Source organism: Coccinella septempunctata, chromosome X, assembly GCF_907165205.1.
Source record: "Coccinella septempunctata chromosome X, icCocSept1.1, whole genome shotgun sequence".
Taxonomy (NCBI): domain Eukaryota; kingdom Metazoa; phylum Arthropoda; class Insecta; order Coleoptera; family Coccinellidae; genus Coccinella; species Coccinella septempunctata.
This window is the reverse complement of record NC_058198.1, coordinates 1,041,259-1,058,852: the sequence shown is the minus strand read 5'-3', so window position 1 is coordinate 1,058,852 and position 17,594 is coordinate 1,041,259. Positions and strand designations below refer to the sequence as shown.

General features: G+C 34.5%; 2 protein-coding genes across 4 annotated transcripts; one reads left to right on the top strand and one right to left on the bottom strand.

Annotated features, from left to right (window-relative positions):
• Positions 1–713: 713 nt before the first annotated feature.
• LOC123321438 (insulin-like growth factor-binding protein complex acid labile subunit) lies at positions 714–6,521 on the bottom strand. Of its 2 annotated transcripts, none has more exons than XM_044909037.1 (2): positions 6,364–6,521; positions 714–3,189 (listed from the first exon to the last, which is right to left on the bottom strand). In XM_044909037.1, exon 2 carries the CDS (start codon positions 3,180–3,182, stop codon positions 1,056–1,058), a length of 2,127 nt encoding a protein of 708 aa, XP_044764972.1. In that variant the 5' UTR covers positions 3,183–3,189; positions 6,364–6,521; the 3' UTR covers positions 714–1,055. The 2 variants fall into 2 exon arrangements, with proteins under 2 accessions (XP_044764972.1, XP_044764973.1); XM_044909038.1 differs by having other exon boundaries at positions 6,483–6,504.
• Positions 6,522–7,527: 1,006 nt separating this feature from the next.
• Positions 7,528–14,214, top strand: LOC123321500. Of its 2 annotated transcripts, none has more exons than XM_044909143.1 (2): positions 7,528–7,853; positions 11,335–14,214. In XM_044909143.1, the coding sequence occupies exon 2, from the start codon at positions 11,344–11,346 to the stop codon at positions 12,901–12,903; it is 1,560 nt and encodes a 519-aa protein (XP_044765078.1). In that variant the 5' UTR covers positions 7,528–7,853; positions 11,335–11,343; the 3' UTR covers positions 12,904–14,214. The 2 variants fall into 2 exon arrangements, with proteins under 2 accessions (XP_044765078.1, XP_044765079.1); XM_044909144.1 differs by lacking the exon at positions 7,528–7,853 and adding an exon at positions 8,801–8,818.
• Positions 14,215–17,594: the final 3,380 nt, after the last annotated feature.

Here is a 17,594-nt window from a genome sequence, read left to right as displayed (position 1 = left end):
CGAAGACTGAATGTGAGAAAAACGAGTGAATTTACTCCTGTAAGAAGTTCAAATTGGATAAATTTCTTGGTTCTAGACAATTACTCGATGTGTTCTTCCATTTTTTCTCACATCAAGTTTTCAGCAGTGTCATGAAAGAATTTTGGTTGATATTCATATGATATCTATATGCAATTCTAAGTTTTAACTTTTTGTTTCATTCAAATTCCATGCTTGAAGTGAAGAAGTTACCTTAAGTCTGTGGTTAACAGAATAAAATATTCTTCTGAACGAGGACATACGCTTAAATCACAAACGAGGTCTTGAAAGTAATAGGTTCCAGATCTTCAGTTTGATATCTTCAGAAAAATTTGTCTTTGAAAGTTACTTGTTGCACAAACATGCTTACAAATAATGTAGCTTTTGATGTATGTATGTATATGTTTTCTCTAATTGTCAGATACTGTCAAAAGTATTCAATACAAATTATCAAAGCAAATAAAAAAAATGTTTCATTTATTACTTCCCAGAAATTTTTTATTTTTCATTGTGCTGTTTTTATAATTGATATTCTTATTTACAGGACACCTTTAATTATTTCACTAATGATTTTTTTTTTCATTTCAGCTTGTCTAAAATTTTCTTCACTTTTTCAGATTCTCAACTCTATACAACAATTAATTGATTACCTTGGTTTCAGATTATTGTCTTCTGAAGATTTGGGGCAATAGAAATTTTTTTTGGTGTACAATCAACTTTATTAGTAGTTAATAGTCCTACCAAAAATACATACATAAATCCGAAGGTAAAATTATATAACCTATTTTACAGAATACAACTAAGTGACTATTATGAAAAAAAAAATTAAATATTATTATGAGTAAGTAGAAAATGGAAGAATAACGACTCTAGTTTCTCCTCGTCAATATCATGATCACTAATATAGTTTATCTGCAGAAAATGTTGTTTTATTTTTCTTGTTGCAAGCGAAGTTCACCCATATGGCATTTATATCTAACATAATTAGTACGATTGAAAAGTTCTTGAGAACATTTTTCAAAATTTCCCTCGGCTGTTCAAGGTTGTGAGCTATGGACAGTTGGATTTGCTTTGAATTCGTATCGATTGAATTTTGGTGTTGGGGGTGTTAAAATTTCTTCTGATAATGGTCTATAAACTGAACCGCTATGCTTTTTCTGGGATGGTAATGTCTCCCATCTTGGTATTTTAATACGTGGAAGATTAGCATTGTTTATGTTCAAAGTGTTGTGCCTCTTGAGTATAACCAGGGTAATGGAAACAGCTGCTGAAAGTACCACTAGAGCAGTAATAACAAATACTGACGTAACAGAAATGATGTTGGTCACTTGATGCAAACTGAATTCTTCTCGGGTCGCTGCAGTATCGAACATAACGTCTTCTGGCTCATCTGAATATACTTCGTCATCTTCGTCGCTATCTTCATCTTCTTCATCAGGTTCGTCGTAACTCGGAGCTTGTTGTGGTGGATCAACAATTGGTACGGAATTCATTTCTCTAGCGTTCTGTAGGATCATATTCATAACGAAATCAGTATTCTTGTTCTTTTCTTCATCGTTACTAGGAATGCACGACTTCTTCACCAATTTTTCCCATTGGTATTTGTGGTCGTAAGTTCCTTCGAAGGTCTCGTCTAATAACTTCTCATTCCTTCGCAGAACGTTTACTCCCTCAACAGAGAAAACTTCGTGGATGGTGAGCCACTTGATTAAATTGGCCAAATGTGTTGTACATTGCAAAGGGTTATTTTCGAAGTCGATATATCTCAAGTTTGGTATTATTTTGAGGTCATCGGTACTAATATCTTTTATTGAATTATTCGATATTGTCAGTTGTTCCAATTCGCTCAAAACATATTCTCCTCTGTTATCGTTCCATAGAGAAATCAGTTCAGCATTTGATACATCTAGTTTTCTCAATTTCTTCAAGTTCACAAAATCTTCGGGGTTCAGAATTTTCAATTTATTCCCAGATAAATTGATTTCGACCAATTCTTTATTATCAGAAAATATATTTCCACCCAGTTTGGACAATTTATTACCAGACAGATCTAAGATTTCCAACCCTGAAACCAAAGCAAAGGCTTTAGGGTCAAGCATCTCCAAATTATTATCTGACAATGAAATCTGAAGTAATCCAGGCATGCTTCCGAATGTAAAGGAAGACAGGGAGACTAAACCACATTTTTTGCAAGAGAAATTGTATATCCTTCTGAATATATCAGTACGTCCTTCAAAGATTGGTAGGGTTTTGAAGTTGTTGCCGTCTAAGATGAGCTTTTCCAGATTAGCATTGTAGGAGAAAGAGTTGTTATCCAAAACTGTCAATCTGTTATAACCCAAATTCAATATTTCCAGTGCTGGCATGTTTCTGAACGTTTCTTGATTGATTTTGGTTAGTTTGTTGTAGCTCAAATCCAAGGATTTCAAATTCCTAAGGTTTTTGCTGGAAGAGGCATCAAATACTTCGATGCGATTGTTGCTCAGTGAAAGAATTTCTAATTTCATTGTTCCTTCAAGTGTGAAAGTACTTAATAAATTATGACTCAGGTCTAAAATTGAAAGTTGGGGGTTGAAGTAAAATAGTTTAGGAAGAATGCCTGTTAGTTCATTGTTATTTAAGTAAATTTCTTCTAGTGAATCTAAAGATTGGAAGGTTTTCTCTTTGATTGCACTTATTTTGTTATCATTCAAATGAAGGAGAGTTAGTGAAGGAAGTTCTTCGAATTTTGGTACTCTCTTCAGGCTGCAATTTGTTATGATCAATTCTTCTAGATCTAAACATTGAATATTTGGCAAATTCCAAAATTTACTATTGGAAAATGATAAAGAACTCAATTCGGCCTTGTAGAAAGCCTGGGGATGCATATTCTTTATTTCCGTTGAGACGAATTCGAGATGTTCTAGCTCTGTGAAGGAATTGAAGGCATTTATGTCGAGATTCTTGATGGACACATCATTAAAACGGATGCCTGTAAAATGATTGTTAGATCGGTTGAAGTCTGATGTGACTTCTATTGGTTTCAGGCAGTTTGATATCTCCAAAGACACATTTTTGGTGTTCCTGCACTGGCATTCTTGCAGACATATCGTGTTCGTCACTTCAGCCTTCAAATCCCTGCCCCCGAGGATGAAGATTATACTAAGTAAACCTAGTATCTTCATCGTTTTTCTGCAACAAAAGAAACAAGTATTTATATTTGCAATATAATGCGATTTATACAATTTGAATTCGAAAGTCGTCGTGTACAAGGAGCCGAAATAAAAAAGGTAGACTAATTATTTGAAATCGCACATTGTTGTGACGAGTGCGCAAAAAAATCAGAAGTAAATATTAATATTTCTTTCGTTTCACAATGTGTATGTATACTACACAAACTCGAGATAAGTTTGTGCGTCGATAAATATCATTGAATAGAGAAAACAATGTGGAATTGTTACTTATATTAATGCTCAATAAGTGTTTCATTCCTTAGATTATCCATGAATAATTGACTGATCTAGTCTGTAGATTCCTATGTGACGCGCTGTATGAGCATATCTTTATCTCAGTACGTGCCAGTTCAAAAATTATCTACCTCTCCTTTGTATTATTTGATTTCCTCAAGTGGGATTGATGAACCAATTTTAGTTCGAAACAGCGTTCAGTTATTTCAATCATTATGGTCCTATGTCCCACAATGTTTATTAGATGTTAAAGATTACTATAGTTTCGAGACTTTGAATATAGTTTCATTTTCAAGTCAAAAAGATACAAGCTACTATATTAAAATATAAATCTTGAAACACCTCATAGCAGAGATATTCAGATTCTATACCCGCGCATCCAATTCTACCCGCGCATCCGGATTCTACACTCGCATGAATGCGCGTTTCTAAAACGGTTTCCGAAAAATAGGGAATTTCCAAATTTTTCATTGTGTAGATGTGTCGCATTAGAATATTATTTGAAGTTAGGGACGTATGTTAATTTTAAATAGTAAATCATTGAAACATCGATTAATCACAAAGATATACAGATCGTCCTATCTGAAAGCTTAATCATATCCAAAATGTGCGTGAGGATTTTCAGATAAAATTACTACATTTTTATCTGGTTCAATCATAATTCTGAAATTATCATAATTTTATAAAAATTTTAATGGTCGAGATAGACGTAAGTGATTATTATTCTAATTTCGTATTCCATCCAGATGCAACTAATTGTTGAAGAAAAATTAACTATGACCCTCATAAATTTTTTTCAGAAATAAGTAACAAATTCATTCAATAGTATGTATTCTCTGGTATGTATTTGATGCAGCGAAGGCTAATATACTGCGATCTGGACATAGCGAATCTTATTCCAACGGTCATTGACGCAAGTCGGCAGCTCCGTACAAGCATTCAGTTTTTTGTTCTTTGTAGCCTTCTAAACTCGCTTCTGAGAAATGCGGACCAACTTTCTGTATATCCAAAACTCCAAGGAGATGATTCATATGTAGAGTTCTTTGCTGTGATATTCATATTGGATTATTTCATTTTGGTGTCGATCTGGTATCCAGGGTTTTCGAGATATTCATACTAAGTGTTCTAATCTATTGGTGGCAATAGGTCCTCAGGAATACTGATTGAGTTCAATTCAATAATCAGCGAATGATATTAATTTCTATTTAGCAAATACGTGTACAATAGTATTGTATCAGCATATTCGATTCACCTGGGAAAATGAATGGTTTGGGTTCGAAAAAATGTGCAGAAAACATTTATATGTTATCTTCCGTTTCCATTCATTCTATGCAAAATGAGTAACTGAATGTAGTTTAATCATTCGTGTGATAAATATCGATACTTTGTTTTCGGTTGCTCAGGATTATTTTAATTCCTTTTCTTTTCTGATACTACTTGATGATGTGCGTGTTTGTGTACTACTTGGAGGGTTTTATTTTGGGGATTGAATTTTTTTATTGCTCCATTTTGAAGGTTCATTATTGGAAGTAATAAACCAAAATTGATGAGTCAGTTATTTAACAGGTCTTGTGTATTATCATGGACTCTCCAAGGTATAAATATTGATTTCAATCTAGACTTGACCTTCCATATAGTGTTTAATAAGACCGCGACTATCTACGTGTATAGACCATCAGTCATTTGGGCATTCTTGAACCTTGATGACTAATTAGTAATTATTGAATGCAAATCACATACTTCCCAATAATATCTTATGAATGAAGACCTATTATATATTACAACAGGAGAATGTTAAACAGAAGAAGATTCTGTGTAGATGTGAATGACTTGTTTTTCATTTCAAGTTCGTTTTATTTCAGCAAAAGTCGGCTTAAATTTTTATAGTCGAAATTTCGAAAGATCTAATTGTTTAAAACATTTATAAGTAATCCTAATTAGCGAACTTAATATTTGCAGCGTTTGCTTGATACATACATTGGTAGAACTTGAAAGACCTCATAATATCAGTGTTTCAGAGATGACTTTTGCTGAAATATAACGTATCTTGAAATGCTTAGTCTGAACTGAAAGTTCAAACAATTGAATTTAATGTGACATATTTAGAATATCTTAAAAACTCATCATAACAATAGAAACTCGATCTGAACGACTCCTAAGTGGTTTTTCAACAATATTTATTGTTTACGAAGTGATTAGCTGTGTGTCATTTCGAGAACAACACGTAGAGATATATGAATTCTTTTTGGAGAATACCTATACCGGAACAATGTATATTGGGCAGCTTTTCGATGAGGTCAGTTGTCACTTTCCTGAGAAGTCCAGGAAGTGATTTGTTTCGCTTTGACTATAGCTATCTCAACATGCGTACACGATTAAAATAAGTTTAAAAAAATTTGAATGAAATAATATCATCTTTCGGCTTATTAACATCTCTCATTATCGAGAAAACACATGAGGTTATTTCGATAAGCCAGCATTGAAATCTCCGACACAGACGCAAACCCATTAGCATCGGACTTTTTTTGGCGCTGGCTAGCGGTATTCACAAAACATGAATATTTACCCACTTATTTTGTTTGCGCAACATAGAAGATAACTTTGTAACCACCTATTTATTCAAGAGATAAATCAGATTACGGTGGAAATATGACAAACTACAAACCGACAAAATACAGAATGACGTCAAGTTTGTTGGTATTTGACGTTTAATAGCGAAATCGGGATGTCAATAAAGAATTCGATACTGGTATGTAAAAGATGACCAATGGTGTCTCTTTGTTACCAAAGTTACAGTAGCCTTGAGTAATATGCGCATCTCTGGAGCTACTTAAGTGAATCTAGGTTAAATTACGTTGTTTCGACATGTAGAAAGTAGGTTTTTTCGAGTTTTACTCACCAAGCGTTTTCGAAAACCTTAACTTTTTGTGTTTGTACCACTACTTCTAAAACCGAAACATATGCATAGAGGTAGTAAAGCGAACTAAGTATACTGTCCCACTACTTCCATAATCCTACCTGGTTTACCTGACGTTGAGATAACAGGTGCAGTGTTGTCACATTCACTGTATGACCAAAGTTCGAAAGACAACTAACTAACGCATAAACAGGACCCGTTAAGAACATTCGTTTATTCGTATTGAAATAAATTCGACAAATACGATTGCATTTTTCGTTTTATTGCTACAAGATTCAGATTACTCATCATCATGAATCAGTTCCATTGGGCTCCTCAGAAAAGCTTCACTGGCCATACACACACAACATGCTTTATTTTCAAAGGATAACTTCTTGAAATTTTTTTCATGATAAGCCGTAATTTGATAAATTAACTCATTATTTGGCCAAAAACTCTCCCGTTCAGAAAATTCTCTGTTGAAAGACTATGCGAGTCAAGGTTTTGGGTACGTGACTTGAATTATTAAATTATTAAGGTGCCTGAAAGATCCCCATTCAAAGACGCACATTATTATCAATAAACAAGAAAATATTGCTTTATAAACCATTTATGATATGTTTCTTAGAGTTGCGGATAAATAAAATTCATCATGGTCAATTAATTTTAGGCTTTATACCCTGAACAGAGGGTTTGGAAGATGCATCTGAATCCAATTGTCAAAATATACAAACATGAAATTTGTTACGAAAATATGACTACGGATATGCCATGTAGGTATACCCTATTGATATAAAATATTTTCACCCATATAGATTCCAAGTTAGTGGATCATACTGCTGGTATAAAAATTCACGTGAATGAATTGACAATTGAATTCGTCTCGCATAGATTTTAATCTTATTCCTCACAGAATACAAGGAGTAATTAATTAACTAATATCTTCTGCTATTTTTCAAATACAATTATGGGAGCATTGGTTCGCAATTTGTGGTGCCATCTTATGTTTCTCAATGTGAAAGTTTTAGATTCAATTCATAGATAAGAAAGCTATACAGAATTCTCTACTTTTAAACGACTTGGACTTGAATTGTCCAACCAGAGGTGGCAGATGGATCGAACCCTAACGTATCTTCGCGCCTCAACTTAAAACTTGAAATCATAAGTTGCATGTCCACGCTGAGGAGAAGTCATTGCATAACTTATTTTCCGAGGTTGCGGTTCGGCACTGCATACGCTACTTGTCACTAGACTTTGATTCGATTTCGTCTCTATAGAGACAAGCGGAAATAAAGGGACCAAGTGCTAGTTGAAAATCGAAGCGCAATATAGCCTGGCGCGTTTTTTTTGCCCGCGAGTTCAAAAGTGCGCTTTCTGCATTTCGGGAAGTGTGTAAGGGTGAATGAAATTTTGTGATCGAAAACTAAGCGAAAACTAAGCTTTTCTTAGTCGAATGAACTTCTCCTTTTTTAAGTCGAACTGGTTATCCTTAAGTGAGTATGATTTTTCATTCGTGTACAAGTAATTTACTTATTATCCTGTACCTTTCTCCTCGGCTGAACCCAGGTTAAACTCCATCATGCATTTGAATTATTGTATTATTGTTTATGAGGAAACTTGAAAATATGCGGCAAAAAAGAAGTAATACTATTTGTGTTTTTCCTCAAACCGCGTAAAATTTCGGAAAAAACTGCGAAACTATTCTTGATGATTTTGAGATGATAAAATGTGCATACTCATAATGTAAGAAGCAAAAAATGCATATTTTCATCGACCAATTATTGGAATATCTCTTCATTTCACCGACTTATCGTACCTTTTTTCGTTCTAGTTTATTTTTGACAATTGTCGTTATTGAAAATGACTTTTTCTCCAATCTGACCTGCAGAATGATAATAAGGTTATTTATAGACCATTTAGAGTACAATATTATCGCAGATGTAAGATAGAGGATGAACTTATTCTTCTCGAAACCAGTACATTGAATGAATTTATGCCTTTTCAACTCCTTTATTATTTTCTTCGATCTAATAACTTTTTCACTGTTTTTCCCTCGATTTGATTGATGAAATCGTAGTTTTTCAGTCGTATAAATACATTCTGATTGCATCTGAGTAGTTTCCATGTTGATATGAACGTATTCCAATATTTCCATAATCCATTTTTTTATATCGTTCTAATTTGAATATTTCTTCAATTTTAGCTTCCTTTTGTGACATGCACATATTAATAAGGTATCAATAATATTCCTTCATTCAGTTTGACCTCTGGAATCAGAAATCCGGTTTGTACGATCAACGTTTGGGCGAATTTGAATCATTGACGTCAGGTTTTTTTTTATGACGTATCCTTTGTTGCTGGTTTGGTTAATGACGCAGTGTTATTTTTTTTTTTGGTTCTGTTCTTTTACATGTGCGTAGTCAATTTTCCAATTTTTGTACTGCGGAAATGAAACGAGGTAGGCAATGAACTCAATTAAGATATCTCAGGATTATCCAGAATTCTTCCACTTAAATCTCGTATCCTTGTCTTGTCGAAACCTTGATCGTGGGTTCGCAAAACATATTATCCATCTTTTTGTAGCATCAGACTCGTTAAGCTATTCAATCCATTTCGAACAGTATACGGAAGTACGTTGTTTTGCTGAATTTTTCAATCGAATCCACATTTTTCATATTCAATTTCAATTTCATCATAAAAATGTTCCCTCAATATTTTCTCGGTTTTCTGAGACTGTCGGATGATAGTATATGTTTTTTCCAGCAAGTTTTTTATTTCAATTATGACTATAATTTTCGAATGTCAATGAAAAAAAGGTTTTCAATATCACTGGTAATGGAACAATGAGGTAGTACCTTACCTACCAAGTTCTCGTACCGGTATAATACTCTTCATTATTTCTTGATTAGTTTATAATCCATACATTGGTGACCTTTTATGTGTAATCATTTCAGTCTTAATTGATCATTGAACATTAATTGAGGGCTTGGTAAATACCATCCAATGACAACAACTAGATGAAATTGATTGTCGAATTCCTTTTCGTCCGAATATCGTACATAACATTATGTGATCTTGTCGATAAGAACCTTTCAAATCTGTATAAACGAACTCCTTTTTTTGAGGTGTATACATTTTGAATCTTAGTCATTATTACTACGAGAATTTTTCTATGTTAGATCCCTCGCAGTTTCTCAACTTTGATACAATCTTAAACACCAAATATGGAATTGAGTGACTTCGCCCGAGTGAAAACTACTGCATGTCTTCCACGGTATTGACCTCATAAAATTTCTATCTTGGACATTCGATTGTTATTCGGGTTGTAGTGAAACATTCATCGAAGTTGGCGTAGGAGATAAAATAACAGCGATAAGAGTATAGTTGCCTTCGGTACATTTGTTAGTCGAGGAAAGTGTGAGGTATACATAGAAGATAGATGAAGATTTCTCTTGAATTTGCAATTTATTCCCTTGCTCTGCATGGTACCTACTCTGTCTTCGTTATTTTGTGCTATAAATTTTCGTAAACTCACTATGGCACGAGAATTCGTAGCAACGTAGAAGATTTGTCTAAATTTTTTTTAGTAGGTTTCTCTCTATTCAAGGTATCAAATGATGGTTTAGTTTTTTAATTGGGTTGGGTTTTTTTTACCCAGTACCTAATTAGAATATAAGGTCACTCACTCTCAAGGGTACCTACTCATTTCCAGGAAAAATCTCTGGGTGTTTAAATTATCATCCAACAATTTCGATGGAAATGGAATACAATTTGGAATGCATAATTTTTTCCTGCGAGCCAAGCTTGTTTGAGCAAGTTCAGTACCTGGATGGGTGATCGCTCTGCTCTCGACTCGTCAGTGCTTTTCCCCTTTTTCGTAGACAGTTCATTTTTCGTTGGGTGTTCCGTTGATGCTTTGCAATCTCGGACGACCGTTGCGTAATTGCTTTCTACCTGCCTTCTTTTGTCAATTGCCTTTCAGCCGTGTGAATCGTACGACATCCACCGACCAATAAAGTTCCTTCCTTCTGAAGACGGAGAGTTTTGTTATCGCAATTCCAACATCCAAGTCAGCTACGTGGACGACCATCCTTGAAAGGACCGTGTACACAACCGGCTCTCTTGCATGCTCTCTGTTGTAGGGCGATTCTAATCACGGGAATTTAAAATACCATATCAGGAAGACATCGAACCTTCATATAAGAAGGCAATGGTCGCAAATCGCACGAAATCCGATTAAAATCAACAAAAAAGCTTCAGCTTTGTTCGCCATTGGAAGGTTCCCAGTCAGTGTGTGAAAAAAACTGTTTCAGTCAATATTTTTCATCTAATTGATCAAATTTTTTCAACTCCTAACTTGTATACCGTATGAATAAAATTCGAAAGACTTTCTTCAAAGATATTGTCGAATTTATTGGCTGATTGCTGACTGAGAATAGAATCAGATTGAGGGATACTTTCTCTCGTAAAAAACGGCGTAACTAACCATCGATTTCCAACAACAGTGGCAGTATCAGGTATATAGGATGGTCGTTGTAATATTATAGACGAAAGAGCGTGAAAGCAGACTATCTTTTCAGGTCCATAAGTAACTTACAATGAACGGAATTCTTTGCCGAATTGCCATTTTGATATGGTCCACTTATCGTCGAAAGAGATTTCTCAGTTTTTGTCACCAATCGACTATTTTTATCTCGATCCTTTCCAAGATCTATCATTGACCACTAAACCGATTCCTGTGAGAACAATGCGATATGTATTTTCTAGATAGCAACTGCCGATAAAGTTTCTAGATATCAGAATCAGCATGAATTTCCTGAACAAGTGAGAAATAGTCAAACAATAAATTGCAGTTTCTAAAATTGAATTATCATCCATGTTGACGCCCTTTAATTTCGATAAGATAACGTTGTTGGTTTGGGATCTTGATATAAGTCATACAACTTAAATATAACTAAACCATTTTTGTTTCAGGTACTCAACATGAAGTTATTGGTGCTCATCATCCTTATCGCTGTATTCCATTCGGCCACTCCAGCAGCATTGGTTTCCTGTCCGAAATTCTGCAAGTGTGAATTCGATGAGGGTTCCGTATACGCAAAATGTATTTCACAAAAGTTTTTAACTAAAATCGATGATAAGCAGGCGAACACTATCGAAAGATTGGATCTCAGTAATACATCTATTACATCGCTAGACAAACGATTGAAAAAATTGAAAAACTTGAAATATTTAGATGTCTCCAACAACGAATTGCAAAACCTCCAACACCTGACAAACCTACAAAACCTCCTGACACTGACTGTATCTAATAATAAGTTGGAAACTGTGCCCGTTTCCGTATTACCAAAAAATATAAGAGATTTGGACATATCTTACAATTCGATTTCAGACTTACCAAAGGATATATCTAGTCTGCACAATCTGAAAACTCTGCATTTGCAAGGGAACCCTGTAAACTGCGATGAAACTGCAATAAATAGATATGTTAATTTGGTAACACTTAAAGTGAATATAACGGAACATGTGGAATGCTATAGTCCAAAGGATGTGAATGGAAAAAGATTGCAAACTTTGATTGCTGACTCTCTGCTGAACCCAATGTTGGGCGATCAAGAAGAGACCAGCGAAATGGAGGAAGATCCAGACAATTCCGAATTTATCAAACATTCCACCGAAAAGCCTGAAAAGTTGGAGAAACCCCCGCAGGAGGATGATCTTTTCGAGGGTAGTGGTGAGGAGGGTAGTGGTAACTACGAGAAGGAAGAACCATCTGCGTGTATTATCGATTGTTCGACTTTCAAACCTTTGGAAATAATGAAGGAGAACAATACTTCTCCTCTTTTGTCGATCAAAGAACAAGTTGGTATCTTATTCGAAGATTTGTTCGGAAAAGAGCAGGATCCTACAACAGTTGCCCCTACATCAACGAAAGAAACTCCAGTTGAGGAAGTTGCCACCAAGAAAATAGTTCATGAAGTGTCAGCAACTAAGACAACTATGAAACAGACTGAAAAATTAATAGTCGCAGCTAAAGAGAGCAAGACTTCAGAAGACCCAAATAAAGCTGCATTTGACGAAGGATTAACTTATTATCTGATTGGAACTGTGATCGTTCTGATGGTGGTAGTAGCCATCTTTATAATAGTCAAAAAGAGGGTTTCCCAAGGAAAATCCAGGAGAAGACGCAACTCAATGACCGAAAACGGGATTTGTGAAGAGATGAAACCATTAGGCAAATACAGGGAAATATCGAATGGCACTAACAATGAGCAACAGAAAGAAGACAATGTGCGTCCTGAGAGGATTCCGTTGATAAACGGCCAAAACGGCAAGACTGACCTTCCTAAAGATTCGATGGAAGAATTGGACATAACAATGAGGTCGGCAGACAACGAAGATGGTGCAAGTCCGAAGCCCGAAAGAGTGACCATCAAATCCAGTGAGATTCCTCCCTCGGTCCTCAAAACCCCCCAGCTGGTACATCGCGAGATCAATAGCGATGGGGAAATTGTTACCAAACCCCTCGATGATAGTTACTGATTTAGTTCTTAATCGGTGCGGTCTTTACTTGAATACCAATTTATAAAATGAATGTGATAATTTTTTGGACTTCTCGTTCCTATCTTGTTTTAAGAAATCAACGGATTGTGCAGAGACTCTTCAGTGACATTTACGTAGAAGAATTTAGATAGTTTGGTGCTTCAGTTCTGCAAGTAACGAGGAGGAAATGTGAAGCAACCGTTCACTAGATTCACTGATTCGTATTGTGTTCAGTTCTTCGGAAAGTACCGTTGTTACCTTCGAAATCCCGAAACGTAATTGTTTTTTTTTTCAGTGCAAATGTTGGAAGAAGGTGAAGAACTAAAGACAGGAAACGGCTGATGTTTAGCAAATTGAAAAATTCTTCCGAAGTTCGGAGTTTCATGGGTTTGTTGCTAATGTGCATTCGTGAAAGAACTAAAGGCTGAGAATTAAAATGGACGTTGCATTCAGTCCACCCAATTCAATATATTCAGTAAGACTTAACACTGGATGTTGTTTTTTTTTTTTACTTGGAACCATTCAATTTTCTTTTATCAATGACTGTCTGAATTTGCTCAGAATCGCATATTCACATACGTGAATGTTTTTTTCTTTCCACAATGTGTCAATATGTTGTTCTTACTTTTATTGAATGGAATATTCATTCAAATGGAATGGGATCCATTTAAAGTTTTATAATTTTGACATTTCAGATCATCATTCGTTTCTTAGCGTCTTATTTTCTTTTATAATCTGTTTTATTTTCGTGGAGATGTTGCTATTTTCCGTATGAAACTCAATTGATTCCTATTTCTTCAATTACATTCTTTGTTTCTCCTGTTTCTTTGTCACACTTCATATAGTGTTTCATTCAGTAATATTCGTTGATATATATAACTCAATATTGTAAGGGTCTTTATTTTGACGACAGGAATATGAGAGTTTCAGATTTATATTGCAGTTCAGTGTTCCAGGCGAACAGTATTTCTTATATAGAAATATTATGAACCATTTGTTTCCAGAAGAAAACCTCTAGATTTCAGGTGAATCAAGGGAAACATATTTCATTGACCAAAAATGTAGAGAGTATTACGAAATTCGATAAAGTCATAATAGTTAAGTCTTCTGATTTTTTTATAATAGTGAATCAAACATTTTGTACATAGACACCATTTGTGTTAACCTCAGAAAAAGGATATGTGTGAGACTTGGGATGAAAAAAAAATAGTAATTTCATTTTGTCCCGTACACATTTTTAAACGAATGTTATTTAAAAGTATTTATGTTAATGTTATGATTGTTGTCAAAATATATTTATGTCGAAATTCATTTGATTTTGATTTCAGTGATTATCACATGTGTTTTTACATTTTGCGATGGTTGATGCACACTTGAATGTTTTATTGGCATGTTTTGCCCAGTTTGAAATTTATTTAAATATGTAGGTATATATATTTTTTAATATATATACATATCTATTTGAATAATGTTTTTATATATGTACATTTAAAATTTTTATTGCTTTCGTCTAGAAGTATCAACATTGCGAATGAACCCTTACCTACCAACGTTTCATTGACGTATTTTTGCAATCTGTAGTGACGCCCAATTGTAATGTAAAAAAAAGAAAAAATATATTACAACGTCATGGTGAATGATAATAAAAAGCGAAAAAATAATGAAGTTCCTCTTTCAACAATAGATATTTAAGAATACTCAATCTAATGTGGATATTGTTCTCCGGAACATAAATAGATTCTAAGCGGTCGAAACGAATGTTTGTTTGCCATAAAATGAATTTTTTGATGAACGAGTATCGTATCATCAATTACAACTGAATACTAGTAGCGATGATCAATCGTATTTTACGAATTCATGGCTACATTTCACTATGTTTTTTATGCCGATTATAATGATACATTTTCTTTGGTAGTAACCTCCACAGCAAGAGGTATTTTTCGAAGAGCTTAGATGTTTACTAATCGGAATATACATATATTATTGAACGTTGGATATAAAGCCTATTATTATTCTCCATTCAATTCAAATATGTGTATGTCGAACGATTTTTATCCACGGAATGGATAATCGAGGAATTTTTTATGAAATTTCCAAAAAAATTAATTTTGGGCAAGGTTTTTCGGTTCGTGTGTTCGATAAAAAGAATAATGATATTCAGAATTACTCTATAGGTCTCTATTCTCCAGTTTTTCTGGAGAAGAGAGTCCTATGGAGAAAATGTAAGGGTTTTTTCTTCAGTATTATCAACCCACATTGAGAAACAATTGTTATTGCTTCTCCCACAATAATTTTTCTGGTAGATTACGCAGATGAAGATATACCGCGATTTTTAATATTCACGGTGCGTTTCTGTTACTTTTATCGAACCTTACATGGAAGTCTTGCGTTTGTTAAATGACTAACACAATTCTTGAGTATGTTCCTAGATTTTCATCGAGTTTCCTGTCGAACATTTATTATCTTGCCGCTTCCTGTCAATTTCAAAGAATCCTAAAGGAATAGCATAATCATTCCAGTAACGTACTCGTCGAAACTTGTAGATCTTTTCCATATAGATACTAACTGGATTATATTCAATATAAACGAAATATTCAGATAGATATTATATATCTATCTATCTATATAATTGCCAATTAATCAAATTTATTTAAAGTCTATATTTTGATTCTTGTTAGCATAAAAAATCCTTCGATCTACGATAGATATCGTCTACGATTAGTTACGATTCTTTTCTTAGTAGTATCATTAGTGCTCCTTGATAAGGAAAAGTGAAAGACATTTCTCACTTTGAACGAATTTTTCAAAGCAGCGAACTGACCTACACTAGGAATTTCTCGTACAAATGTTGTCATTGTCAATGTTCATGATATGAGACTATCAGAAGGTTTCAATCTCACCCAACCGTAAAAATTCACAAGATTGATTGCTTCAAATGATTGAACTAGGTTATGATGAAATATTGTGGAAAGGAAGCTGACGATTTCTAGGTCTTCAGCATGGACACACTTCTGGGGTTATTTCATGGGATCATATAATATATTATCATTACTTCCACAATTTTCGATCCCATCAATATACTTTAAATGAATCCCTGGAAGCAATAAGGGATGGGTTTCTTCATTATTAGTTCATATATTCTTTTTTACTTATATTCTTGTTACTTTTCGATTCGAAGCAAAAATAGTGGTACATGGTGTAATGGTTGACCGATTTTCAGATTCCATCTGTTGGTTTTTGTAATTAAAATATTACGTGGTTTTATTATATTCCAAGTCGTTAACCCGTTGTTCGACCGTTTCTCACCGATGTTACGTAATAATAACAATTATTAAAAATTGAATTTCACCGAAAGTCAGTGCCGCAATCCTGCGTCTCATCCAGTCTCGGGTTATATAAGATGAATTTCGTAATTTAACCATGTCAGTTTTGCCCGGAAATAACGAAGACCATTACCATGTGGTAAAACCCGACTGAGTCACTTTGGTCCTCTATGTCGGCATGTATGCAATACGGGCTATCTGGGTGTAGGTCAGTTAGTTTGTCCATTTCAATAATTATTATTTATCATTTCAACTTTCCTAAATCAAGGTGAAATCGTCGAAAATTTTATGAATCTTGCCTTTTCACGGATTCCGTTGACTCATACATTTACTCAAGAATTATCAGTCGATTCTGTCATTGTTTACACCAATTTCAGTCAAATTGTCGAATCCAGAGGCCTTTTCTGAAATATGAAAAAAAATACATTTCCGGACTTGAAGGAAATATGTATTGTCATAGTAAAACTAGATATTATACAATGTATTGAGGATGTTGAGGAACAACATCCGTAAAATTTACCTGTACAACCTCTTTTTATGGTGCGGAAATATCGTTAGAGACAGACGAGGATATGAATTCAAATGGCACAGGATGGCGCCTCACTTTGGGCGATAAGATCAACCTATTAGTTGAAGTACGCACTGAATAGCAATTTTATTTTATGGTCCCTCGAATTGAATTCTTCATGACCACGAGACATCACTAGCCGATTTTTTACGGTACGAAGAAAATTTGGCCCATCCGGCTTCATTCTATTAGTGAAGATATCGTATTTTTTCTCTCGATAAAAATAGAGTGTAACCTTTGTTACAATCTCGCAGACTTGGGGCATACATGCTGATAACTCGACAACTTGTTTCGGCTACGCAATCCTGCGCCAAATCGCACACTTGTTGATGGTGGTCATCGCGTCTTTTTTTACCGATTTAAAAAAAGGTCAGTATTGCGATGTTGTAGGTCAGTTGTTGAGGCTATCGAATTGAAGCGAGAATGTTTATATCTAAATATAAGCCCTGATTATTCAACCATGGTGGTTGCATTCTCTAACCTTATTCGAGGTCGCGAAAATATTTGAGACAAAAAAATAATCAATTAATTCATAAAATAACAAAATCTGGTTAGATAAAGCAAGTCGTCTGTTATTGTGAATGCTGTCACCGAAAAATAGAGATGAATGCTTCTGTTAGTGGCATAATATCTGGATGCTAGTCAGACACAGATTGTGTTAATGATAAAGGGGAGGTTGCGGGGGATCTAGGGTAGAGGGATGGCGCCCTTACTGTGGTCAGGTATATCATATAATTTCTCAGAAATATGGAGGGAATGAATACGGTTATTCTCACGGTTTTTTCACGAAGGATCATCAG

Coding starts and splice junctions, on each gene's coding strand:
- LOC123321438 (XM_044909037.1), bottom strand. CDS start 3,182: ATGAAGATACTAGGTTTACTTAGTATAATCTTCATCCTCGGGGGCAGG.
- LOC123321500 (XM_044909143.1), top strand. CDS start 11,344: ATGAAGTTATTGGTGCTCATCATCCTTATCGCTGTATTCCATTCGGCC.